A 26,455-nucleotide genomic window follows, 5' to 3' on the forward strand; every position below is an offset into this window, starting at 1 on the left:
ATATGTTTATACATATACATAGTTAATAGTGAGGGTTTAGTCATTTTAACTATATATTTAAGGCCACCCTGTTAAAATTAAAGTCAAAAGGTGTTAGTAATTAGGCTTATAGTTTTATGTACTTTACTAAGTCTTGTACTCTCTAAGTTTTTATTGGGAATTTTCTGGCGGTCCAGTGGTTAGGACTCAGAGCTTTCACTGCGGTGGCCTGGGTTCAATCCCTGGTCGGGGAACTAAGATCCTGCAAGCCGCGTGGCACAGCCAAATAAACAAACCAATTTTTATAGCTGCATCCATGTTAGCTCTTGATTATAGACTGCTAAGCGGGCTAGGATGCTAACTTAGGTAAGAGGCTGAAATCACTGAAATTCACGGTAGGCCCCCTTCTTCAACCTGAGCAGACCCATGTTTACCTTCTAAATGTATGTGGTTTCCACAGAAGATTTCGGTTGAAAAGCACTCATATGAACTATTAATGTTTCCTTCTGTGGACAACGTTCCAAGGACAAGGGAGATCTCTGCTAGACAGAAGCCCTTCCCAAAAGCAAGTGTGGGTCGGGAGGTACAACTTCCGTCAAACTGTCTGACAAAGGTATAAGACATTCTCCTGGGAATTGAGGTGGAGGATGAGGGTGGATGGAGTTAAAGGGGTGTTTGGATGTGGGTCATGGGATGCAGGGAAAATATTTGCTTTAAGGAAGTAGGGCTGCTACAGTGAGACACCTTGATGCTACAAGTCTACCACGAATTGAATTTTTTTTAATTTGTGGAGAGGAAGGGTAGACAAGTGAATGTGAGCATGTCAGCAAAGGTTCAGACGCCAAAAGCTGTCTTGAACAGCACTTTTGCTTTAGGACTCTGTTCTTAACAGCATTGAGGTTGGTCAGGAATTCACACTGGAAGAAGTATTGACTGGTACATTTGCTGCTTTCTGTCTGAGCATGTCAGACTATAAGACTGTGCTGCTGAGCAGAGCCTTGGCCTTTGAATTCTTCTTTGGCCCATTTCTCCTGCACACAGTAACTTTTAAAAAATACTGGATATAAGTTTTAGTTTATGGCAGTAGTAATTCGATAACGAGGAGTGTGTGTTTGTGTGTGCACTTCTGTTTATCTGCTTCTTGCATCAAAACATCCTCCAGCTGTGGGCCTTTTCCTTCTCTGTATGTAAAGCCAGTAAACAAAACCAAAAGCCATGGGAAAAGGGTAAAGAGAGCAGCAGAAAGGAACGTCCTCTTTTGTGAAAAAGCCTGCCACCGGCTTTTAAAGAAAAGTTGATGGATCTTTTTCTCTTGCCTATATTAATAGAACAAAGCAGCGATCCTGGAGCAGAAATGAATTTGGAAATGTGTTGGAAATGAATTTCATTCTTGTGCTGGGGTTTCTCCCTGAAGATGAGACTTTTACATCTGATTTTAAGGAATGATTGGTTACGGGAAAAAGGAAAAAAAGGCAAGCATCTGTCTTACAGGTTAACTTTTAAATTATACTGTTTGGTTTTTGGCACGGAAGACCCGGCTTTTAACTCACCAGTGAAGTCTGCGAGGCTGGGCTTTGCATCTATTTTTATCCCATACACTCTACCCCTGGTTCAGAAAAAGGTTGCTGGATTCCTTACAGAACTCCTATCCACATTCAGCCCTGAAGGGGGGAGTTGGGGAGTTGAATCGGCTTTTCCTCGACTTGGGGTAGAAAAGGTGCTGGGGAGAGGAATCCAGGCAGGATCATTCAGGGTAAGGTGACGGCAGACGTGGGAAGGCTGGACTCAACCAGCTGAGTGTCAGGGCAGAGTTAGTCTCAGAGAACAGCAGCTGCCCCCGTGCTGGAGCGCAGGACAGACCAGGGAGGCCAGGTGGGGCGGTGTCTTTGGGATAGAGGGGGGCAAGGTTACGTACAGCCGGACACAGACTCTTAGCTGGCTCTCCATGTCAGCATGAGCGGTAACCAGGGTCCTGGGCAACTGCACGTCAGCCTATCAGAATTCATGGGAGGTTATTTCTTAAGTGAAATTCTAAAGAGTTAAAGGATGAATTTGGACAGTGATGGAATGGATGACATCATCAGTCAAGAATCCCCATTGGATATGGAGGGGGATTATAAAAAGGTAAGGGGGGAGAGCTCTTTTGTTTGTAAACAATCGGACCATTTTTCTAACTGGGAGAAAGATCACCCTTGAGGAGTGGCCAAATTCCACACTCAGTGGCCATTGCCATAATATATTCAGGAAGGCTAAATGCTCAGAATCGAATGCATTAAGCTGGGAGAGTTCTTCTTTCTGTGTTTCCCAGTTTGTATTCATTAATATATTATAGCAGTAACTGGAATACACATGTTGTTATTCTGAAGTTGAAAAACATTCTATTATGCATATGGTTTCTAGGCAGGCTTTTTATGTGAAGGAATAATTTTTTAAATTACTGACATGTTGACAGTTCACCTGCAAAAAATAATTACTAGCATGTTTAATCTATCTTTCTAAGTTTGGCTTTTTTAAACAATGAAAAATATAAAGTTTTACTAAGAGAAGTGTGAGGTTTTAAGAAAACCTGATACAGTATCTGCTAATTCTTTGCTTGCCTTTTCTTTTGAAAGTCCGTAAATATATTTTTGGTATGTTTTTTATGGTAATTGTCTGGTAATAAAAGCCGCAAGTAAAAATAGCTTTAGTTATATGGGTGAGGTAATGAAATTAAACTACAAGCATATGCTTGTCTGTCCACAGAAGGCTAAACACTATGTCCTTCCCCCTTATTATTTCCCATAAGTCAAGTGTAGGTCACAACACAGCCCAGTATGAAGAATCAGGGACCTTCCGTCATGGACCTGGAAAGAAAGACCTGTTTTCCCTCAAAGGCAAATATCCTAAAACAGGAAAACTTGCTCCTAAATTTTTAATTTGATCAAATACGTCACTAACTTTTTTTCCCCTAGATTGAGATAGAAGCTTCTGTCTTGCTAGATCTTTACGTATAATAATGTAAAATATGGCAATTTAAATCTTATATACATAATTGTGTGTGAGTATGAGGCTTGTTTTAAGGACATACTTTATTTCTTAGAGCAGTTCACAATAGTTTATGTTATTTCTCCAGGAGCTGAAACTTAAATAGGTTTAAATGACCTGCCTTGTTGCTCTGTGTGTTTTTTGTCCTTTGTGATCCCCAAGAAGGAAGTGAGGGCCCAAGGGGATAAGTGCTCAGAGTCTTGAAACCCTGACACCTCTCCGATGTCCCCTCCTGCCGGAAGTGGGTGTGCAAAAGATACTTGGGACACTCAGCAATCAGAGTCGGGCACTTACCCAACCCAGTAGAACGAGTGCACAGTTCTCATATTGCCTCTATTTTCAGTGCCAAAGGACTAGTCACGGTTTTCTTTGTCACAGCGTTTCTCAGCTAGGAAAGTGTAGGTCAGTTTGCACTTAGGAAAATGAAAGACATACCACTGCTAATGCAATAACAATAAAGTAATGACCACTGTAGTTTCATCCTACTTAGAAACAGAGAGAGCCCAGATGCCCGGAGTGACTGAGCCATGGTATGCGGGCAACCTGATACAGCGTTGACTAAAGTGACAAACATGTAAGGCTCAAGTAGCTTTAAAACATCAACAACAACGAAACAGAGTTGAATTGTATAACCCTTAATCTCACTAAGGCAGTAGAACACCACATGTGACTTCAAGAGAAATAGTATCTGAGAGGTTAGTACAAAAGACCACTAGATGAAACTTTTAGATGTGGAGGATGCCCAGAGATCAGTATATATTGTTGTGGACCCTAAACATGGAAGTCGTTCTGTTGTCATTTCAGCTTTTAACTATTTTTCTCAGGCAAAGTGCTTTCAAATGTATGCATATCATGATAACTACAAAGGCTTCCTTTTTAAAAAACCACTATTGATCATTTCATTAAGAACTTCTAGTGAAACAGGGCAACATATGCTTTCTTTAAAATACAAAGGATAGAAAAAAATTAGCTAATATAAAAATCACTTTTCCTAATTAGAATCTTTCTTTTCTAAGTTTTTTTCCTCTGTTTTGTTTTTGCTGTTTGGCTGACTAACTAGAAAATTAAATTAGATGCCATAAAGCAGTGGTCTGTAGGGTTTTTTCACCTTGTATTCATCAGTAAAATGTTTTTAAGCCCAAGCCTTTAATATACATATATTCTATTCATAAATTACACATATATACTACTGTAAAAATACATCTTGTATGTATAAAACATATACAGTCGTCCCTTGGTATCCACAGGGGATTGGTTCCAGGATCTCCACAGATACCAAAATCCCAGGATGCTTAAGTCCCTTTTATGAAATGGCATGGTATTTGCATATAACTCACACACATCCTCCTGTATACTTTAAATCATCTTTAGATTACTTACAGTACCTAATACAGTGTAAATGCTATGCTGTGTAAATAGTTGCTGGGTACATGGCAAATTCATGTCTTGCTTTTTGGAACTCTCTGGCATTTTCCCAAATATTTTTGATCTCTGGTTGGTTAAATCTGCAGATGCAGAACCCAGAGACATGGAAGGCTGACTGTATACAAATAGATATTTTTTAAGAATAAGATGTTTAAAACGTAAATAAAAATAAAAGTTTTAATAATTTCTTCTTTCATCTCCTGTCACTCTGAGGTCAGTTGTCCAAAACACTTGGAAAATTGGTATATCCCTGCCTGGGTGCAGTAGAATTTTTTATACCAGTTGCACTAATAAATACTGCATGTATATAGGGATTATTTTACAAATAATAAAGTATAATAATAATAATAAATAATAATAATAATAAAAAACTTCTTGTGAAATAGCTAACCCCTAACAACTTCTGGGGCTTTGTTTCAAAGTCAGGCAAACAGCCTTCAGGGGAAAGATCACTTTATGATGACTAAAAGTAGATTCCACCCAGGCAAAGGAAGGAAAAGAGTACACATCTGTTCCATTTCCTTGGGGAAGGTCCTGATGTTTCATTAAGGACCTCTGGTTTGTTCAGTAATAGTAGTAGGACTGTACTCAACAGAAAAGCACATCTTAGTATCTAGGAAGGAAAGCCTGCACCTTGGCAGAATCCTAGGTGTGCAAGTCCGGTCTATCATGGCCCTGCCTTGCTCTGAGCAACCTCTGACCCTCTGGGTCCCACAGCCCATTGTCTTGAGGACACGGAGGCACATACCCTGCCAGTCAGTGTCCTGATCCCATCAGCCGTTACTCACCAAGAGCCTTCCTGTGTCCCTGGCATTGTGTGCGGGGCCAGGATCACGAAAGGGAGGCCGGGCTTTCCCTCAAGGTGCTCACAGTCCAAATGGGGAGGCGTACAAACAAATAAGCTGCCGTGGAATTGATGCCACCTGGAAGGAGGTGGCCCTTCAGATGGTCAGTGTGGACCTAGAAAATGCACAGCCTGCACCATCTCAGGGCTGGTGATAGATCCAAATTATACCAGTGGAGAGAGAGAGAGGAAATCAAGAAAATTTAACATGAAGCACAGTAGAGGACTGGCTCCCGCTTTGTCCCAGAGCAGAGCAAACACTGGCAAGCTGGCCTTGCCTTCTGTCCCCAGGCTACTCCTGGCAGAAGGAGCTGCGGGCAGGGCCGTGTGTGGTCGGAGGATGGGCAAGCCGACTTGCCTGGCTTTGTTTCTCCGGGGTGCTGTCTCTAGTGTGGTGCATCCAATTATGGTGAAAGATTAGGGAGGAGCCCGTGAAAAAATTAAAAGGCTGGAAGGAACAATATTTAAAGTGAAGCCACAGCTGCGCCTCATGTTTTTTTAAAAAGGTGAATGGGAATGACTGCTTGAGATAAACTGTAATAAACAGGAACACAGAATGCCAGCTGCCATTCCAGACAAGAGCTCTGCCCTCCCCACACAATTACTGAGGAAAAGCAGCCGTCGAACTCCATGAACCCTCCCGTCTTCCTGTCTGTAAGGGCTGAATATGCTTGAGGAACCCCGTTAAGTTACTGAACCCTGGAGCCCAGCCCTACCTCAGCCCCCCGGGACAGTCTCTTCCACTTTCTGGGCCAGGGTCTCCTTTTCTTTCAAGGGAGGAACGGGCCCGGTTGGTTTTAGGTCTTGTAAATGTGAAGCCTCGTAACTCCTAGTTCAGGCTTCTTTGCATCGTATCACCCTGTTGGCGCACCTCGGTAAGCCAGCGTGGTAGGGAGAGTGGGTTCTTTCAGATAACGAGATTTTCCAGATACATGGTATGTGAATTATACCTCAATTTAAAAAATAAACACACACACACACACAAATCGAGTCCCCAGATAACACTGTCCTGTGTTAAAAGTAGTCTCTGAAGGCAATCATTTGAGAACCCGAGAGAGATGCACCCAGCAGTTCATGTTTTGGATATGCTGCTCAGAGGTCAGGAAAACTTTAATTTTGGGGGGGAGGGTATGGTTTATTTTTTAATTGAGATATAATTCACATACCATAAGATTCACATGTCCAAGTATATACTTTGATGGTTTTTAGTATATTCATAAGGTTCTACAAACCACTAGTATCTAATTCCGGAATATTTGCATCAGCACCCCCCAAAACAAGCCTGTCCCCATTAGCAATTACTCCTCATTCCCACCTCCCCACCACAATCATCAGTGTACTCTCTGTCTTTGTGGATTTGTCTGTTCTGGACATTTCTGGATCTCTTTTATCCTTTTCTCCACTCTTCTCAGCAGGTTACCCCGCCCCTACCTTTAATATTAGCAACAAGACCATTTAGTGAATTTCTCTCTGGATCAGACACTGTGCCAAGTACTTTCTATATAGTATTTCATTTAATCCTTAATACAACCTAAAAAAATAAGGTATCTTTATCCCTTTTTTCAGAAAAAGACACGGGGGCTTAAAGTGTTTCCATAACTTGCAATAGTAAGTGTCAGAGTGAAGAGGTTAACTTGGGTCTTCTTGGCCCCAATTGCCCTGCGTGGGGCTCCTGCTCTCCCTCCTGGTCACACACCTGTGTTCGGCTACCCCAGATCCTCAGCCCACCTTGACATGGGAGGCGGGGGACACCAGCTTCCTGGTGGTTGATTGTGGTTTGGCTGTTGCATAACCTTGCAGCAGGTGTTTTGGACTGTTGTGTTCCGACAGTGATACTGAATGACTGAGGTGGTTTTACAGACTTGTAAAATGGCACCTGTTAAAAATGGAGTCCCCAGATAACACTGTCCTGTGTTAAAAGTAGTCAATCATTTGAGAACCCGAGAGAGCTCAAGACACACCCAGCAGTTCATGTTTTGGATATGCTGCTCAGAGGTGAGGAAAACTTTAATTTTCAACTGTGTCCCTTTAGGATTTGACATTGAAACACTCCCACTACAGAAGTCATCCTTGTAGATTGCACCCTGGGCTCCTTTACTTCCACCAGAGTTCCTATTCAGCCAGGAAATGGCTACTGAACTTCAATCCTAGGGGTCTGTTAAATACTTTTGCTCCAGTCCTTAACAATTAGATGTTCAAGTGTTAGGGACTCTGCAGGACAGCACTTCTTTTTCTTTTTTTTTTTTTTTAAAGGAGATGTTGTGGGTAGGAGTTTATTAATTTATTTTATTTATTTTTGCTGTGTTGCGTCTTCATTTCTGTGCGAGGGCTTTCTCTTGTGGCAAACGGGGGCCACTCTTCATCGTGGTGTGCGGGCCTCTCACTATCGCGGCCTCTCTTGCCGTGGAGCACAGGCTCCAGACTTGTTAGAAATGCAGGCTCAGTAGTTGTGGCTCACGGGCCTAGTTGCTCCGCGTTATGTGGGATCCTCCCAGACCAGGGCTCGAACCTGTGTCCCCTGCATCGGCAGGCAGATTCCCAACCACTGCGCCATCAGGGAAGCCCAGGACAGCACTTCTGTCTGCCTGCTCATGTTTATCTCCTCTCCCTATAGCGTGAGGAGAAGGAATGCAGTCGATAGGCCAAACCATCCTCAGGGTTAACTAATTGTAAACAAACATCTCCATCCTCTGAACTGGCATCCCGACCCTTTTGATGTTGGCAAATCCTTAAGTAAAACAGATGTCAGAAGGCCCCTGAACCCTCCATGGATGCCCGTCCTGGACTTCAGGTATCTAAAGGCAGCTCTGCCGTGAGTCTGATGCTGAGCAAGCCGAATCCAGGTCTCAACATTGACCAACAGCCCAGCCTGACATCTAGTTCAGAGGACTTGTTTAGGTAGATGGGTGCGAGGATGCAAAGATAAGAGATTTCAACAGCATTTCAGGAGACCTTTCTGGATTGTTTAGTGTAATATCTGAACTAGAAAATGTCAGAAAAACAAACTGAAAACAAAACAACCAGACTAACTATCCATTCAGTGATACGATGGAAAGATACTAGGTTATTTAACTTTCACTTCCACTAATAATTGAAAAGCTCTTCCCAGAAAGCTTACATCTTGAAGTATGATGCAAAAACTTGAAATAACCTGCACAGAGCAAGTATTTATGACCTTGACATTCAAAAGCATACAATCCATATTTTTACAGAATGCTGTTTTCATATTTTGATCTTGCGATAAACCCATAGTGAGAAAATAATTAGAAAGTACTATCAGTATATTTGGGTTTTCTTTTTTTGTTGTTTTAAAGAAAATTAATAAAATTTGCCTAATTAATGAATAAGTTCTGTCCTTCTGGTTCCTAATGTTTAAAAGCCTCAGACTCCTCCACACTAGAATGCTGCCTATAAATTTAGAGTAAAACTTTCTTTCTTAAGCCGAGGAGAGAAATAAGAATGACTATTATTTTACTAAAGGAAGAGTTCTTTTCCACCGGGAGCTCCAGAATCCCAATTGCATTCCCTGGTGGATGCCGCTAATGGCAATGATGCCAGATATCACTAGGCAATGGATTGCACTGAAGCAACAGGATCATTAATTGCTTCAAAACAGGCATCCTGGCAAGGCCTTTGGCCGAGGCCAGACGGCTGCAAATGCAATGCACCTGGATCCAGAGTCTGGCCATTCCACAGGCAACAGATCTGTGCTCAATTAAAGAAGAACCAACTCTGTGTTGCATGTAGCTCCTCGATCTGTTCAGGTGTGTAAAGCCATGGTTCTCAGGATGTTTGGGCCAGCAGCATCTGGGAACTTGTTAGAAATGCACTTTCTCAGCCCCACCTCAGACCTTCTGAATCAGAAAAATAATCTCTGGTTTTTGCAGCCTTCCAGGTGATTCTCATGCATAATCAAGTTTGAGCACTACTGGTTTAAAGAAATTTGTGACCGGAGAGAGAGAGGGCCACGTTGTGTGTGTACCCACCCATGCGATTCTCCACTTGGCACACCGATGGCACAGCAGCCTCCCTGCATCCAGAGTTTCTTCCTGGGCCTTGGGGGACCAGGGTATTCATCAGCTTCTAGAATAATGCTGCCCCCAGCCCTTAGGAAGTTTTTTCTCAATGGCACATTGCTTTCCTTTTTCCCATTGGTTATCATTGCTTTAACAGACATGAGGCCTGTGTGGGACACCCAGGTAGAAGATGGAGAAAGAAAATTCAAGGCCTGGAGGCTTCTTCAACTTAGAGAGAGAAACTTCTTGTGAAATAGCTAACCCCTCGCAACTTCTGGGGCTTGTTAGAAATGCAGAGTCTCAGGCCCAGCCCCTGAATCAGAATCTGCATTTTAATAAGATCCCCAGGGGATTTGTATGCACCCTGAAGTGTAAGAAGCACTGAGGGAGGTAACAGCTTTAGCAAGGCAGAAAGGAGGCTGCTAGAAGTGGTATCTTCCTGGCTTTGTAGTGAATTGTACTGGGGCAGCATTATAAAATAAGCACATCCAATCATATAACAAGCTATTTCAGTTCCCATGGTGCACAGGTAAAAGTAAGAAACCGTGGAGCTGGGGAGGAGGGGAAGATCAATCCAGGGAAGAGATGGAAGACAGGAAACCTGGGAGGAAACATTTTCCTTTCTCCCACTTCCCTTCCCCACAACTGAATCCCATCCAGACCCCAGTTGTCCCTGCTCCCAAGCTTACATCTGCTTTTGTTCCTAGAGCACTGCTGTGCCATTCGCATCAACTGCGCCCCCTGACTCTGGAAGCCAAGCTTCCTTAAATATCTTCCTCCTTTGGGGAGTTTAAGGAACCCCTTCCTCTGGGTCAAACAGGCCCTCTCCTTTCCAGCTATGTGGCATCAGCATCTGTGCAGGAGTCAGAAGGAAGCAGCTGCTGGCAGTGTCCTGAGCACCAGCTGGCTTTCAGTTTAGGCTCAGGATGTTATGTTCCAAAGTGTGTTTCTGAGAACCCCAGTGGGCCCGCAGCTGCCCCCAAGAAAATGCAGTTTGCCAATTAAATTTTGGAAATGCGCAAGACACACAGTCTTCTGCTTATACATTTATAAGACCAGCATGTGAAAGACTAGGTGGCCCCTGCTTCAGAGACACAAGGATGCTTCGAGCAAGGTGAACGGGGTGCCAGAGGGATGAAGGCGGGACCCAAGGAGGGGCTCGGGTAACCGGTGTGTAAGGGCCGGGTGCAGCCGTGTCCCGAAGAAGGTATGGAAAAGACTTGGGGACGGACCAGATTTGGAGATAGCCGATATTTACCCAAGCAGAACATTAGCTTGGGCCGTTTGCTTTTCATTTCTTTTACCAAATCCCCCCTCTTTCTTCTCGTCGACTTTGGGGAATTGCAGCAGAACGGTGGCACAATGGGAAAGGCTGAGCACCGGCGTTCGGGGTCTGAAAGGGCTCAGTGGTCTGTGTTCTGAGATCTTGGCTCACATCGTGCCCTCAAAAGCCATCGTGAGCCTTATCTGCCCAGGCACAGGGGGTGGCAGCAGGGAATTCGTCGACAGGCAAGGACAAAAAGCTGCCTGTGGCTGGTCAATGGTGAGTTTGTGAGCACATTTTCACTCTTGATAATGGTCTTTATAGTCTTTCTGTCTCATAGTGATGAGCCGCTCCTCCTCAGGTGCCCTCTTGCTTTTTGCCTGCAGTATCAATTTTAGACGTTTCACTTTTGTTTTATGACAGTATTTCCCAAGGCCATTTTAGGAGGGGACATGGCTCCACTTGCCATAAACACAGTTGGCGAGTGTAGTTTTGAGTCCGCCTCTCCCTTTTCCTGTGCACTTCACTGTTCCTCGCCCTGGGGCATGTTTGGGCTTTGGGGGTTTGGAGGACATAATTGCCCTGCAGGTGTAATTCCTTAGAGAACAAAAGAAGTTTGAAACTACACATGCATACACACACACACACACACACACATACTTTACACATGTGGGCAACAAGAAGGAAATAAGGTTCCAATTGTTGAATTTTTAAGAGAAAAACTGTTTTACTAGTCAGTTGAATCATAGTTACTTGAAAGGTTAGGGCGGTTTGTTCCGAAAGGAAGATTGAGCAGTGGTGTCCAAAGAGTGGCTCTGATAAGAAGATATTTGTATTGTTAAGTATTTGCGGTTATGATTAGGCACGTGGTGTGTATGTTTTGCAGTCAGGTGTGTTCTCCTTTTCTGAGAAAGTATCACATCCGTCTCAGGAAAGAAGTCAATCTGAATCGAATAAGTCACGCCTCTTATCTTCAACGTGGTGTCCACGTGGACACCTTACCGATCGATGTGGAGAAGAGATATGGAAGATCTGGCACCAGAAAGATGGACTTGAATCCTAGCTCTTCTATCTAACAGTAGGGTAACCTTCCTTCACCCTCTGTTTCCTCATCTTCAGACCAGGAATTGTTGGAGGATTAATCATAATAGCTACCATTTATTGCAGATTTACATTACCATAGGGCAGGTACTGCTACTAAGCAATTTACCTCAATTTTCCCATTTAATCCTCCAACATCAAGTGGGATCCTTTACCTCTGGACTGGGAAGGGCTTTCCAAGCACAGAGCCAGCAGACATTTAAGAGGGAGTGAGCTATTGACTTAACTGTATAACATTTAGACTCCAAACTCAAAAGGACTAATCATATGCTTACTCTAAAATTTTCAGAACTCTCAGACCTTTATAGAAAAATAAGCAAACCTAGGAGTAAGTAGTTTAGAGAAAAGCAAGTACGTTAACTGAAAAAAATTAAATATTTAATCTCACTGGTAATCAAAGAAATTAAAATAAAAAGAAGAGCACTTTTTGCCTATCAAATTAAAAACACTAGCAGTTTTTTTAAGTGAAAATACTCAGTGTTAGCCAGGATATAGTGAAAGCTGCACCCTTTTTCGTTGCTGGTGGGCATGTACATTGGAACAGATTTTCTCTCGAGCGGTGTGACAATGTGTCAGGAGCCTCAACAAGTGTTCACACTCAGCTAATCTGGTAATTCCACTTCCAGGAACTTATCCTGAGGAAATAATCAGGCATGTGGGCAGGAATTTATGTAAGATGCTAACTTCTCTGTAATTTTTAATTGGATACAACCCAAATGGGTAACAATAGAAGATAACTCCAGAGGAGAGAATGATATGCGGCCATACACAATTGTATTTTTTAAGAATTTTGAATGGAGGGAAATTCTCATAATATAAACATTATGATCTCAATTTTATAAAAAAAGAGAAAAATACACATATAAGGTAAAAAACTAGAAGAAAATATACCAAAGTGTTAGCAGCGATCTGTGTCTAAGTGGTGGGATTATGGTGGTTTTTATATGCTTTATACTTTTCTTGATTTGTTCAGTGGGATCCAGAGAGAGAAGAGGAGAAGGGGAGAAAGTTTGTGTCTTACAAAACAGTTGTCTTTAAGCTGTTAATAAAGTATTCCGGTATAAAAATAGTAATTAATGTAAATAGAAATATTTTTAAGACCTTCTCCACTATCTATAGCTTTATCATACAAAGTAAATCAGGAAAGATAGACATGAAATCAAGTGTGTGTTCACACCTCACACCTGGGATAGGTGTTTTCTTGAAATAAAACCTCTTCCAGACCCCAGGCTAATGTTGGACAACATTAGTCATTAACACTCATGTTGTGATCTACCGATTTTATATTTGAATATTTCATTCCACTCAACAGTTTTCTGACTGCAGAGGACATTCAGTGAGATTCTCTTTCGGCTGTTATATGGATTGAGAAATAGGTTCACTGACTACATTGAATCTGTGTGGCAGATTTGGGGATTTTGAAATGACTTTGTTTTAAATAAAGATGTCAAGTATTGTGGTTCTGTTTTGGCAGGACCATCACCAGTACCAGCCTTACATATTTGGAAGGGTGGGTTTCTTTAATTAAGGTTCCCAGCAGTACAGATGCAAGTAGTTAGTGAAATTAAAAGCATTCTTACTTCCCTTTACGACTTCATGGTTACTTTCTCAGGGCTCAGTGCTGTGCTAGCCCAGTAACAATATGAGATCAGCATCACGTCTGTAACTGTATAAAAGTAGTCTTGGGACCTCCCTGGTGGCCCAGTGGTTAAGAATCCGCCTGCCAATGCAGGGGACACTGGTTCGAGCCCTGGTCTGGGAAGATCCCACATTCTGCGGAGCAACTAAGCCTGCGAGCCACAACTACTGAGCCCATGTGCCACAACTACTGAAGCCCATGTGCCTAGAGCCCGTGCTCTGCAACAAGAGAAGCCACTGCAATGAGAAGCCCACGCACACCAACAAAGAGTACCCCCGGTCACCGCAACTAGAGAAAGCCCGCATGCAGCAAGGAAGACCCAATGCAGCCAAAAATAAAAAAAATTTAAAAAAAAAAGTAGTCTCTCACCTTGTGGTTGTATTAACATATACACACAAATACAGGAGCTCCTAGTATGACACAGTTCCACTGGTACATGACAAAATGGGGGGGGGATATCTATATAGACAGATAGATTTAAATATAATTGCTAAGTATGAAAGTTGAAAGAATGCTTGTAGTGTCCAAGAATTTTAAAATGTTAGAGAAAAGGAGAATAAAGATGAGCTTTCCTTCGACCAGAAGTTCTCAAACCCATTAAAACTAAATACCCAGTGCTAGAGTCTAGGGATGTGTATTTTACACTTGATGTTAGCCCAAAGGCACAGAAGCAATGGGAATGTGCATTTTAAAGTCTCTACAGGAAATTCTTATGCAGACTGTTGAAGCTGACGCTGTCTTAGCGGTGCTGCGCTGTTGTATATTTTATTCTGTGCTTCCCATATGATATCTACTAGCCACCTGTGGCTCTGGAGCTCTTGAAATGCAGCTAGTATGACTGAGGGACTGAATTTTTTATTTTAATTAATTAATTTTTAATTTGAATGTAAATAGTTACATGTAACTAGTAACTATCATATTAAACAGCAGCCTTAACCTGTAGTATACTGCCCTTCACTTGGGGATGAAATGAAGCCATTTTTCAGCCTGTCCTTCCCATAGGTTGTACATTTCATTACTGTGACACAGTGATGCTCAGATGATGGCTCAGAGCTTTCACTGTAACTTGTGGGTACTGGTAGCAGCAAATGTGGCTCCAGAACCTCCTACTGAGAGAATCAAGGCCGTCGTGCATTCCGTAACCACACCCACTCACGTGAGCTGGGTTTTGTTATATAATTTGTTCCGCAGTCTTTGGCCCCCTGCCCAGAACATAAAATGGTGCTTCTCACAGCCTCCCTCATCCCACGAAACAGAAAACCAAAATCTCATTCTCACCCCAGGATGTCTAACTCATTATTTGTTTTTTGTAGTTGTCTTATTTTTAGCTAAGGAAATCATGTCTCATCTTCTGTTGTTTAAAGGGTTTAAAAGTTCAGCGTGGTGAGTTTTTATGGGACTTTTATGCGAAGCCAAGTGTTGTAAACATATCCAAGTTATCTCAGTAGTGTAGTTTACCAAATCCTTTTCCTATGCACACCGACCTCACTTCCCTCAAAATATGAAACAGATGGGTCCAGTGAGAATCCTCCAGCTATTCCAGGCACTAGGTTAGCATTTCTCACAATCTAAACCTGGTGAGATGAGCTTGAATGGAAACAAGAGTCCCCATCAAGACTGTAATGGGTGGAGGCGGGGGCTGTGTCTATCCGTCCTGGCCGTCTTCTAGCGTCACAGTGTGGCTCCTGCCTCTCAGAGAGGCTTGGTGCCTGTTGGTTGAACGAATTAATGTTCTTGCCATAGAGAAAGTGGACTGAAGGGACCATGTAAAGAAGGGAAAAGATCCAGGGAAGGGCCACATTGGAGATAAAAGTGATTTGGGGGCTTCCCTGGTGGCGCAGTGGTTGAGAGTCCGCCTGCCGATGCAGGGGACACGGGTTCATGCCCCGGTCCGGGAAGATCCCACATGCCGCGGAGCGGCTGGGCCCGTGAGCCATGGCCGCTGAGCCCGCGCATCTGGAGCCTGTGCTCCGCAACAGGAGAGGTCACAACAGTGAGGGGCCCGCGTACCACAAAAAAATAAATAAATAAAAGTGATTTGATTTAGGACAAAGTGCTTGCCCTCCATGACTTTACTCTGTTATATTTAGCAGGTAAGAAGAAGAAAGATTATAGTGCCAAATAACCTACAGGTGACCCTTTAACAACCCCTGGGGATAGGAGCACCGACCCTCCACGCAGTCAAAAATCTGCCTATAATTTATAGTTAGCCCTCCGTCTGTGTGGTTCCCCATACGCAGATTCAACCAACTGTGGGTGGTGTAGCACTGTAGTATTTACTGTTGAGAAAAATCTGCTGTAAGTGCACCTGAGCAGTTCAAACCCGTGTTGTTCAGGGGTCAACAGTGGTCCTGTCTTGATGATGATCATTTACTACCATGATGGTGATTTCCGAGACTGGTGATCATAAAGGACTCCAAAGAATTGAAAATGTTCACAGACGTGGAATCAGGAAAGACTGGTTGAATTTCAGTCTTAATAATTCAAATGCTCTTGTGCTTTGGCCTGTTTATTTTTTGCCTAATATTATAGTTCTAAGAGACTTAGCAGTTAGATTGCCTCTGGTTGTGATGTATCTGCCTGCTTATCGGCATGTTTTATTTTCCTGAAATTTTAGGCACAGAAAAATGAAAGAGAATCTATCCGACAGAAGTTGGCACTTGGAAGCTTCTTTGATGATGGCCCGGGAATTTATACCAGCTGTAGCAAAAGCGGGAAGCCAAGCCTTTCCTCCCGGTGAGTGTTTTGAGTTGATTCTCTGATATGTACCTAATGGATTTTGTCATCTGACTATGTATGTCTAATAAGAGATATCCTTTAAATCCTTGAGTATTTTTTCCCCATAATACTGCCACCTTTATTTGCGTGCTAGACAGATCCCTCTCCACCTGTTTGTTGGGTTTGTTTTTTGGGTTTTAGTTTTGGGGATTTTTGGCCCATTTGCCCAGCCATTTGAGGTCAGATTTCTATATTTCATTTTTTTTCTAGACACAATTCTGATTTTGCATTGTGAAGGGAGAATCAAGCTACACTCTTAAACAAGCTGACTGATGCTTGGAGAAGTGTGGCAGACCACTAGATTTCCCATTAAGTAGTCCCAAAGCATCCAGCCTAACCCCCCGATGCATTTGATTGCAATGAATACTGGTAACTGAGAAATACAATTCCCACTTTGATCATTGAATGTTTATTACAGAGCTTAACCTGTCCTGCAGGTGGTTTGGTTTTTTTTTATCTTAATTGATTTCAGGGTATCATTGATCATTTGCATAACTTCTAATTCCAATTAAAATATATTAAAATTATAATTCTATCTAGAAAATAGGATTGTAGACCAGAGCTTCTCAAACTTTAATGTGCGTATGTATCACCTGGGAATTGTGTTAAAATGCTGATTCTGATTTAGTAGGTTGAAGTGGGGTTTAAGATTCGTATTTTTTTCTTTTTTTTTAAATTAATTAATTTATTTATTTTTGGCAGCGTTGGGTCTTCGTTGCTGCACTCAGGCTTTCTCTAGTTGCGGCGAGCAGGGCCTACTCTTCATTGCAGTGCGTGGGCTTCTCATTGCGGTGGCTTCTCTTGTTGCAGAGCGTGGGCTCTGGGTACACAGGCTTCAGTAGTTGCAGCACACAGCCTTGGTAGTTGTGGCTCGCAGGCTCTAGAGCACAGGCTCAGTGGTACACGGGCTTAGTTGCTTCGCAGCATGTGGGATCTTCCTGGACCAGGGCTCGAACCCGTGTCCCCTGCACTGGCAGGCGGATTCTTAACCATTTCACCACCAGGGAAGTCCCAAGATTCTGTATTTCTAACAAGCTCCCAGCTGATGTTCATGCTGCCAGTCCATAGGTCACACTTTGATTAGGGAGGGTATAGACAATCTGCAAAATTAACTATTATGAGTACAGGTATTCCAAGTGATTAAAGCACATAAAACATTGTTTTAATAAAGATGGTAGTAACTGAAGACCTATCAGCATTCTCTTGATCCCTCCCCAAATATCCATTTCTTGTCAGAATGTCTGGCTCTTCCTTTGGGCTCTCTAAGAGCAAATATCCCCTGTATAAATACTAGGTATACTTACCATGTTAAACCAGGTGTGGGAGACAAATGATAGCATTCATGCATTCATTCAGCCAACGGATTTCCACTCTTTCCTTCATATGAGGCCCAGAATTAGACACTTTAGTATCTATTTTATCGAGCTTTCAGTAAGCCTCATATTTCTGTCTGATCCTTACAGATTCATCAAAATCAGCAAAAATCAGAAAGCACACACACACTCATATGTGTGCATATTTAGGAGTCACTCCTGGTGGGTTAGTGCCTGGAGACAGGAGCTGTGGCCTGGCCATGCAGAGTTTAGGCGTGTCCTCCTCAGCTGGGTGTGGGCCAGCTCAGGCTCAGAGGATTCCCTCGCTCTCGGCATATGTCATTCCAGAGTTGGAAGGTCAGCGTTCCCCTTTGCCATGGAAGCACCTCTTTCTCCTCCTAGTGGGATGTGGGCAGGAGGACCTCGGGCCTAGGGACCTGGACACCTGAGGGTTAGTCCTAGTCAGCTTCTAATTCTGAGACTTGAGCAATTTACTTAGTTTTTACCATGCCTCAGTTTCCTCATTTTTGTAAAATGAGTAGATTGGGCCCCATAGTCTTATAGATCTCTGCTACTGCCCTCTAGTAGTCCCCAAAGCACCAAAAAGTTTTCTTCTAGAAACCCCATCTCTTTGCTCAGCCATGTCATATCCATCTGGTCCAAACGGGAGCTGTGGTTTTTAAAATCAAAGTTGTGTGTGTGTGTGTGTGTGTGTGTGTGTGTGTGTGTATTATATGACTTTGAAAGTAAAGTAGAATTAACTACAGAGTATATAATAGCAACATAAAAGTAACAGTCCTGGTCCCATCCCTCTCTATCCTCATCTCACTCTCCAGAAACAATAACTTTTAACTCCTTAGTTGTTTCTGCTGGTATTTATATCTCTGAGTAAAATGCTTATCTTCTTACCTTTTACTTGTAAACCATTTACTGATGCTAAATACGGAAGGTTGGGATTTAACTCTCTTTTACAGCCCTCCCACAGACATATCTATATATCCCACCCCGTCCTCCTAATATAATTACTTTATAATTTGGGGTCAAATAACTGTTCAGTTTTACATTATTAAGATCATATATTATTCACCTTGAACCATGTAGTAAACTATGATTACTTGAGAAAGTTTATTGTTTGTTCTGAAATTTAAATTGCCCCATTTTCCCCTTTGCCAGTCCCTGATTTGACTGCTGTATTATATTCCACCATGTGAATGTATCACAGTTCATCGAGCCACTCTTCTGATGATAGGCATTGGGTTGTTTCAGAGGTTCTGCTCTTATAAACAGTGCTGATTATAAACATCCTTGTATGTGTCTTCTGCTGTCTGTGTGCAAGAGTTTCTCTCTGGTGTGTACCTTGGACTGGTATTCCTAGGAAAATACATGAATGTTCCTATTTAGAAGATAATACCAAACTGTTCAAAATAGTTGCACAAGTTACCCTCCGACCAGCAATGGTTCAGAGATTCTGTGGATCCATAGCCTTTCTAACACTCAATATTGTCAATTTCTTTCACACTTTTGTTAGCTGAATGGGTATTAAATGATATTTCATTATGTTTATTAGCCATCTCTATTTCCCCTTCTGCGAAATGTCTTTTTGGGCCTCATGTCCAAATTTCTATTGGATTCTTTATGCTTTTTTCATTGATTTATGGAAGTTCTTTAGTTATGATACTAATCCTTAATATGCTGTATGTATGGCAAATATCTTCTCCCAGGTTGTAACTTGTCTTTTCACTTCCTCAATGTGTCTTTATGACCAGAAGTTCTTAATTTTAATTTTAATGGTAATTTTTATTTAACTTTTCTTTTAGAGTCAGTGCTTTCTGAGGCTTGTATAAAAAATCTTCTTCTACCCTAAGGTCCAAAAGGCATTAACCTAGATTTCCTGTTAAGAGTTAAAAGTGTTGTTGTTTTTTTTAAAGTCTGTAAGCAATCGGGTTGGTTTCCTGATTTGGAATGGAGAAGTCTAATTTCATCTTTTTCCATATACATGACCATTTTTTCCATCATATTTATTAGTAACAATTCTCTTTTACTGACTGATCTAACAGACCACTTATGTATGACTATACATTAATGGGAATACATTCTATTTCATTGGTTAGTGTTTCTATCCCTGCACCAGTACCATACGGTCTTAATTACTATAGCTTCAAAATAAGTCCTGATGTCTGGACTCTTTACTCTTTTACTGCCTATTCTTGGTTTTTTATTCTTCCATATAAATTTTAAATCATCAAATCAAGTTCAGCAAAATACTGTCTTGGGATTTTTGACTAGAATTGCACCGAATCTGGAAATATTGGGGTGGCCAAAAAGTCCGTTCTGGTTTTTCTGTAAAATATTATGGAACTTACGGAAAACGAACTTACGGAAAAACCCAAACGAACTTTTTGGCCAACCCAATAATTTAGGGGAGAATTACATTTTCACAGTATTGAATTTTCCTATCCCTGTTTTCCATTTAGAGATACTGCATATCTTTTGTTATATTTATTTCTAGATATTTGCTATTCTGATATTATCTTAAATTCTCTTTGATAATGCTTTCTTGTTGTTTGCTGCAGCTTACTTTGTACACTAGTCGTGTATCCAGCCATTTCGTTATTATTATACCTAGTATTTCTCTCCTCTCCTATTATTTCCAGTAAAGTTGTCTGTACATTCTTTGGAAGTTTAAAACAATATCATCTACAAAAAATAGCAGCTTTTAAAATTCCTTTCTAATCCTCCTACTTCTGGTTTCTTTCTTTGTTTTACTGCACTGGATAGGTACCCTAGTACACTGAGGATTAAAAATGGTAGTAGTTGGGATCCTTAGCTCATTTCTCATATTAAATGGAATGCTTCTAATGTTTCCATTTAGGATGATGTTAATTTTATGTTTTCTTTAATTTTACTCTTTATGAGATTAACATTGTTCCCTTATATTCATAATTTTAAAAACATTTTTATCATGAATGGGTATTTGATGTTATCATGTGCTTTTTCTGCATCTGTTGAGATGATTGTATGATTTTCTCTATTAATCTATTAATGAATTACATTTATAGATTTTCAAAATATTGAACAATCTTTGCATACCTATTATAAACCACAATTGGTTGGGGGTATTATCTTTTTTTGAACAGTATTGGATTTTATACATAATATTTTATTTAGGGTTGTTATACTTACATTCATGAGTCACATGGATCTGTTGTATTCTTTTCTTGTAACTTTTTTTTCTGGTTTTAGTATAAGTTTATGCTGGTGTAAATGAATTAGCTACTATTCCCCCTTTCGTATTGTCTAAGAAAAGTCTACATAATATTGGAATGAGCTGTTTCTTACCAGTATAACCATCTGGGCCCGGTGTCTTCTTTGTATGTTTGATTTAACAGCTTCTGTTTTTTAAGTGGTTTTAAGATTGTACACACTTTTGATTTCTTCTTGAGTCAGTTCTGATGAGTTATATTTTCTAAGAATTTGTCCATTTTGTTTATGTTTTCAAAAATTTTCCCATCATACTTTCTCATTTCACTGAGGGCATTAATTTTAGTTAAATTGTTCAAAATGTTTCCTTCTGATTTCTACATTGTCCATGATTTTTTCTGAGTTTGTTTTTTTGTTCATTTTGATTTCTATTAATAATTAAGTGTAAAACACTAAAAGCTGTTGTAAAGTTTCTGGTTGGGGCTTGGAGACATATATTGTCTTCTCAGAGAGACCTTGCCTGACCACCCAATTAAAAGGTAAACTCCCAACCTACCTACCACTTTCTCTTCTCTTACCCTGCTTATCCTCTTACCCTGATTTGTTTTTCTTTGTGGTCCTTATCATTACCTGATGTTGTATTATATATATTTTTAATCTGTTCCTTGTCTTTCTCTAGTACAAAAATAATTAACCCCAAGAGAGCAGGCCTTTGTTTTGTTCACCACCATAACTATTGCTTAGATAGTGTCTAATACATAGTCAGTCACTGAGTAGTTGTTGCATTAATGAATGGTGAACTTCACTTTAGAATGGTCAAGTAAAAACACAACTATTTGTAAGGGTGCATCCAATTATAAGTGCCCAAAGCTCTTTTCTCTTGGGCTGTAAGTTGTCACAGGGAAGAACTCTTCAACTTCATCCTAAGGAATTTTAAGCCTGGCTGCCAGTGTACGACTCTAGCAGGGGAATGGTTGACAATTCAGCATGTAGAATTTCACTTAATTCCTTTGATTTCAGTAAGGTGCTTCATTGCCACCTCAGCTGTGCCTGAGGGAGCCCTAGCCCAGAGCTCCCCTGATTCAGCCTCTCTAGATAGTAAACTTTCTCATTCTGCCAGGCCACACGTAGTCAGGGCAAGTTAGAAGATCTAGGTTTTCCTTTCAGTTGTTTAATCAGTCTTGGTTTGTACGCAGGCTCACCCCACTCCCCTGCCTTTGGATGCCCCTGAGTAGTTCCAGGATCCTGAAGTGAAAATGCATGTGCCTTCTCTACCAGCCACCCCTGCAGACACCTAGCAAATTGAAGTAAAGTCAAATACCCCTCATCCATCTGCATTTTGTCTTTCAAAATTTTTTCAAACTCTCTTGTGTGCCACTGTCTCCTTTTCCATTTCCTTTGTCCATGTAGGTTCATACCTCATTTCTTCCTTTAATATTGTTTTAGTAGGATTTCAGAAGAGAGAGAAGATAATCCTGTGTTCGATATGCCATGTGTAACTAGAAGTCTCATGAAGGTTTTTGTTGTTTTTAATAGCAGAAATATAAAATCCTGTGCAGAAACCATGTATGTAAAACAAAGCAGACCTCTGGTCCAGGAGGACTGAAGGAGAGGGGTTGGGATACCCCTGCCCAGAACATGCCATCCCCCACCATTTCCCTTCAATGCTACTTTACTTCGCACTCAGTGCCCCTCACCATCCCTCCCCTATAAACCCTCAAAGCCCACCTGAAACTCTTCTGGCAGAGCAGAATTTGAGAATCACTTAGTCATCTACCCTCTTTGGAGACACAGCTATCTAAACACATATGTATTTCACAGTAGCTCATAACAAGCTACACTTGTTGACTTGCCATAAGGAAGATTATTTATATCCTGTTCTTTCATATGTTTTCCTCTCCACATTCTGGGATGAGATCATCCTCTCTGAGAACACGATGACTTTTTGGATTCCCCTTAGGATGATGGTTAATAATGAGACTTAAAGTTCCTAAGAAATGTCACTTTTTCCCTGTAAATTTAAAGTCTGCAAAGACTGACTGCCATTCTCCTTTCTCAGTAATAACGTAGGAGAAAAGCCTTAGGAAATGTTCAATTGCAATTGTGTAACCCATATTCTCCATCCCTATTAGAATTAGTGTTTCTCTAATGTATTACAATTTCTGAAATTCTTCATTGAGCTAGAAGTACCTTACCTCTTTCTTACAAAAGTGCTTGAGGGATGTTAGAACTTTGAGGTCACTGATGTGGCACTCCAAAATGCTCCAAAGCACACATGTTGAATTAGTTAAATAATCAAAACCAGGTAAATATTAGCTGAATTTACTGCTTTAAGGAGCTCAGTACTCAATTTTAAATGAGGCTGAGGACTTACAATTAATTGCCCAAGCCATGGATTCTGAAGTGCTAAGCTTACTTTTAAGGCAGGGCCTACCCAGGTAAGTAGGATCCTTTGGCAAAATAGTGGACTTCTATTTATGCATTTTAAAGGGTGTTTACCTATAAAAATTAACTTCATATTATGTGAGAAATTGTGAAGTAGCGGGAGGGTCCTTTGGGAAGACAAGTTTAAGCTGCTCCTGTGAGGGTAAGTCCTTCTCTGTTGGCCTTTGGGTTTCAGCCCCACTGAATTTTTCTAATTAGTGCTATCTCCTAAAGCACTTTTTAAAAGGATGACAAGCTATTAAATGTAAGCTAGACTTAACGATAGTCCCATAAAGACATTTCATACCCAATACTGCAGCAAAAGAATTTTTGATATTGCTTCATAACTCAACTAATTAAATTTGACTTATACTGAAATGTGGCAAGTATAGGAAGTGCCATATTTTTCTTCAAAATGTGCTAATCCACACATAATCAGCCTTTTCAAACTGAGATCGTATGACCTTTGTCTGTTTTCTCTGTTTAAAAATGTTCCAGCTAAAAGCTTAAAAGGAAATGAGAGAAATGAATTACCTATTTTTGAAAGAAGTTTCTAAGAAATGTTAGATTTACTCATGTTCTTAGAAAAATTAAATATTCCTTTTCTCTTATGACTAGTATATTACTTTGCTATAAAATATTTTTCCATTGACCAAATTGATCTTGAATCAGCATTATATTTTGGATTCTGAGTTTATATAGCTTAGTGTTATTAAAGGAATGGAAACTGGCTTGGCTGCTTTGAAAACACAAGACAGAGTGGTCGTTAGTAATAGACATCTAGGAAGTCTTTCATCTTTCAAACATTACAAGCTGATCTGACATCATGGAGAAAACTTTTTCTGCCATCTCCATTCTCCTTTTCTCAGAGTAACACAAAATGAGCCTGACCCCCGACTTCTCTTCTTCCCTTACCCCAAGATAGATTTTATTTACATGCACATAAATATAAATACAACATAATACAGTCTATTCACAAAGTATGCAATGTAATATTGTAACCTGGAAAAGGCTATATACCCTTCTCTCCATGCGTTGTGAAGATTATGAAAAACAGAAATTCCCCAGAGAGCTTTTGAGATGCTCATTTGAATAATGATTACCATTTACTTATCTCAGCCATTCCAACATCCCCAGATCAAAACTCATTTCTTTCTTGTTCTTATAGGTTTATTGGTGCATGGTTGAGATAAGACCAGTAATAGTTACCCACCACCTCCTCTTGTGTTTGGGCTGCGTGGAGGGGAGGGAGTGGGGAGGCACCATAGCCCAGGGAGTTGTATCGATAGGACAGATAGCAGTGATCGAGAGAGCCTTTAAAGAAATTGGATTCATAGGCACTTCAAATGTGAGGAACTGAGAATCTGAATATATAATCTGCCACAGATCACAGGTCAAACCAGCCTCATTTTGCCAGGAAAGTAAATCATCCTTTTGTCTCTGACGGTAATAATTTTTGCATAATTTCCTGGAAGAAGTAAGCACAGTGGTCATATATACCCAGCATGAGTGAGAAGAGGTGGTCCTGTTTCAACACAATGAAATTTGCTTTCGTGAAGTAATAGGTACATACTACAACAACCTATTTGTAACATGCAACATACCTTTTGAACTTCATATTAATCTCATACATGTGTACTATTAATTTGCTTAGAAAATCCTTCATATGAGTAATTCCAAAGTACCTGTCATTGCAAATGGTAGTTTGCAAATTCTTTTTTTTATACTATTTGAAAATTCATCGAGTAATCCACAGAAAACCTATCATTTTTATGCCCTCCTCCAAGAATTATCTGCAGTATTCTAAAACATTACACAATTTTTAAAGTGAAGCAAAATTTGAAGTGGATCTTTTGAAGAGTAATAAGATTAAAATGGCAAAACAAATTTAATCATGTAAGCAATTCTTCTTTTACAAACCTGAAAGAGAAGCAAATTGGCATTTGTGAAATTTTCTTTGTCTAATAAATAGCCTCACTTTACAATAATGCCAATGACCCCAGTTTAATTAGGTGCAATTAATTTTGTGCAAGCGAAATTTGACATCTTGCTAGAGGCATATCCAGCTGTACTCTGTCTTATGAATTTTATTATTATCACCAGTGAGAATTCAGTTGTCAGAGCTACTGCAAAACGGTGGGAGACAGGGAGAAAAAGGCCACAGGGCTGCATTTTATATTTAAAAATGGCTCCAGTGGACAGCCAAATGTTTAATTAAAAGAACTTCTAGAAATGATTTTTCATTGGTGCATCATCTTTGACAAGTTATCATGACTTTATTACTGAAATTTGCACTCCCTTTAGACAGTGGTCCCTCAGATGTGTCTGGACACACAGCTCATATGAAGACTGGCTCCTTTGAGAGTTTACATAAGCACTTACTGCTATGAGAAAACAGCCTCACTGACTGCATGTGAGCTCTGTCATCTGGAGTTTTAACACAATCCTTTTGTTCAGTATTTTTGTAAAATTTTCTGTGCCCCTCAGATTATTCTCACTCAGATTATCACATGCATTAAAAACCCATGGAAGATATTTCAGAAAACCACTGCCAATTAAATGGTGACACATGCCTCCTTAACACTTAGAATTTTTTTTGTTTTTTGTTTTTTGTTTTGGTGATGTGCCTTGCAGCATGCGGGAATCTTAGTTCCCCAACCAGGAATCAAACTTGCTCCCCCTGCAGTGGAAGCGTGGAGCCCTAACCACTGGACCACCAGGGAATTCCAGAATTTTTGTTTTAGTTATTGAAAAGTCCTTTCAGGTTTATTTGGGTATATATTTTTACCACATGTGTCTTTTGTGCATACAAAAAAATAAGAAAAAGTGAAATTGGTTAAGGTAGTCCTACACCCTTTTCACATTCACAATTCAATTCTTCATTTAACCACTTTCCCTTAGAGTTGTCCATCTTTGCTTTTCCCCACAGTGTCACCCTTTGTGCCATCAGGAGGTGCTGTGCCTCACCTTCCAAGCCACTGTCCCCCATTCTGCAGGTTTCGACGCTGGCACTTTTTTATTATCAGAAGGCATGAATGGTCAGCTACCAGAGCCCACTTCTTCTTCAGTGGTCCTTATATGGTTTGTTGGCTGACAGAGTTACAGCTCAGTAGAGCAGTCATGCCACCAGCTGCATGGGTGACTGAGATCGTGAGACATACCCCGACGTTGAAGATGGCCAAAGATGAATAACCATGCGTCATAGAATTAATGCAATTCAGTAAATCTACTGCATTCTTTTTAATGACTGAATAGAATCAAATGACCACAAATTAAGTCATGAAACAGAAGGTCTTTGAGATGAAGCTTACTATGGGACCAAGCCTAAATGGCAGCCCCAACATTATTTTAAACATGAACATAAGAAGTGGTGAAAGCAGTGATTCAGTGTTCAAGACAGTAAAAGAATTTGCAATTAAGATTTTCACCAAATCTAACCATACCCCT

At 40.7% G+C, this 26,455-nt stretch overlaps 1 protein-coding gene across 8 annotated transcripts in view; it reads left to right on the top strand.

Moving 5' to 3' along the window:
- SCHIP1 (schwannomin interacting protein 1) overlaps positions 1 to 26,455 on the top strand; it is a 127,306-nt gene that overhangs the window by 81,783 nt on the left and 19,068 nt on the right. For 7 of the 8 annotated variants that reach the window (XM_081235034.1, XM_081235035.1, XM_081235037.1 and 4 more), the window contains one exon: positions 15,910 to 16,028. In XM_081235034.1, coding sequence (XP_081091160.1) covers positions 15,910 to 16,028 — 119 coding nt within the window. Of the gene's footprint in view, positions 1 to 15,909; positions 16,033 to 26,455 lie in introns of all 8 variants that reach the window. The other variant, XM_081235038.1, reaches the window with a different exon arrangement.

The sequence above is a fragment of the Mesoplodon bidens genome (assembly GCF_964165515.1).
Source record: "Mesoplodon bidens genome assembly, chromosome: 5".
Classification (NCBI taxonomy): domain Eukaryota; kingdom Metazoa; phylum Chordata; class Mammalia; order Artiodactyla; family Ziphiidae; genus Mesoplodon; species Mesoplodon bidens.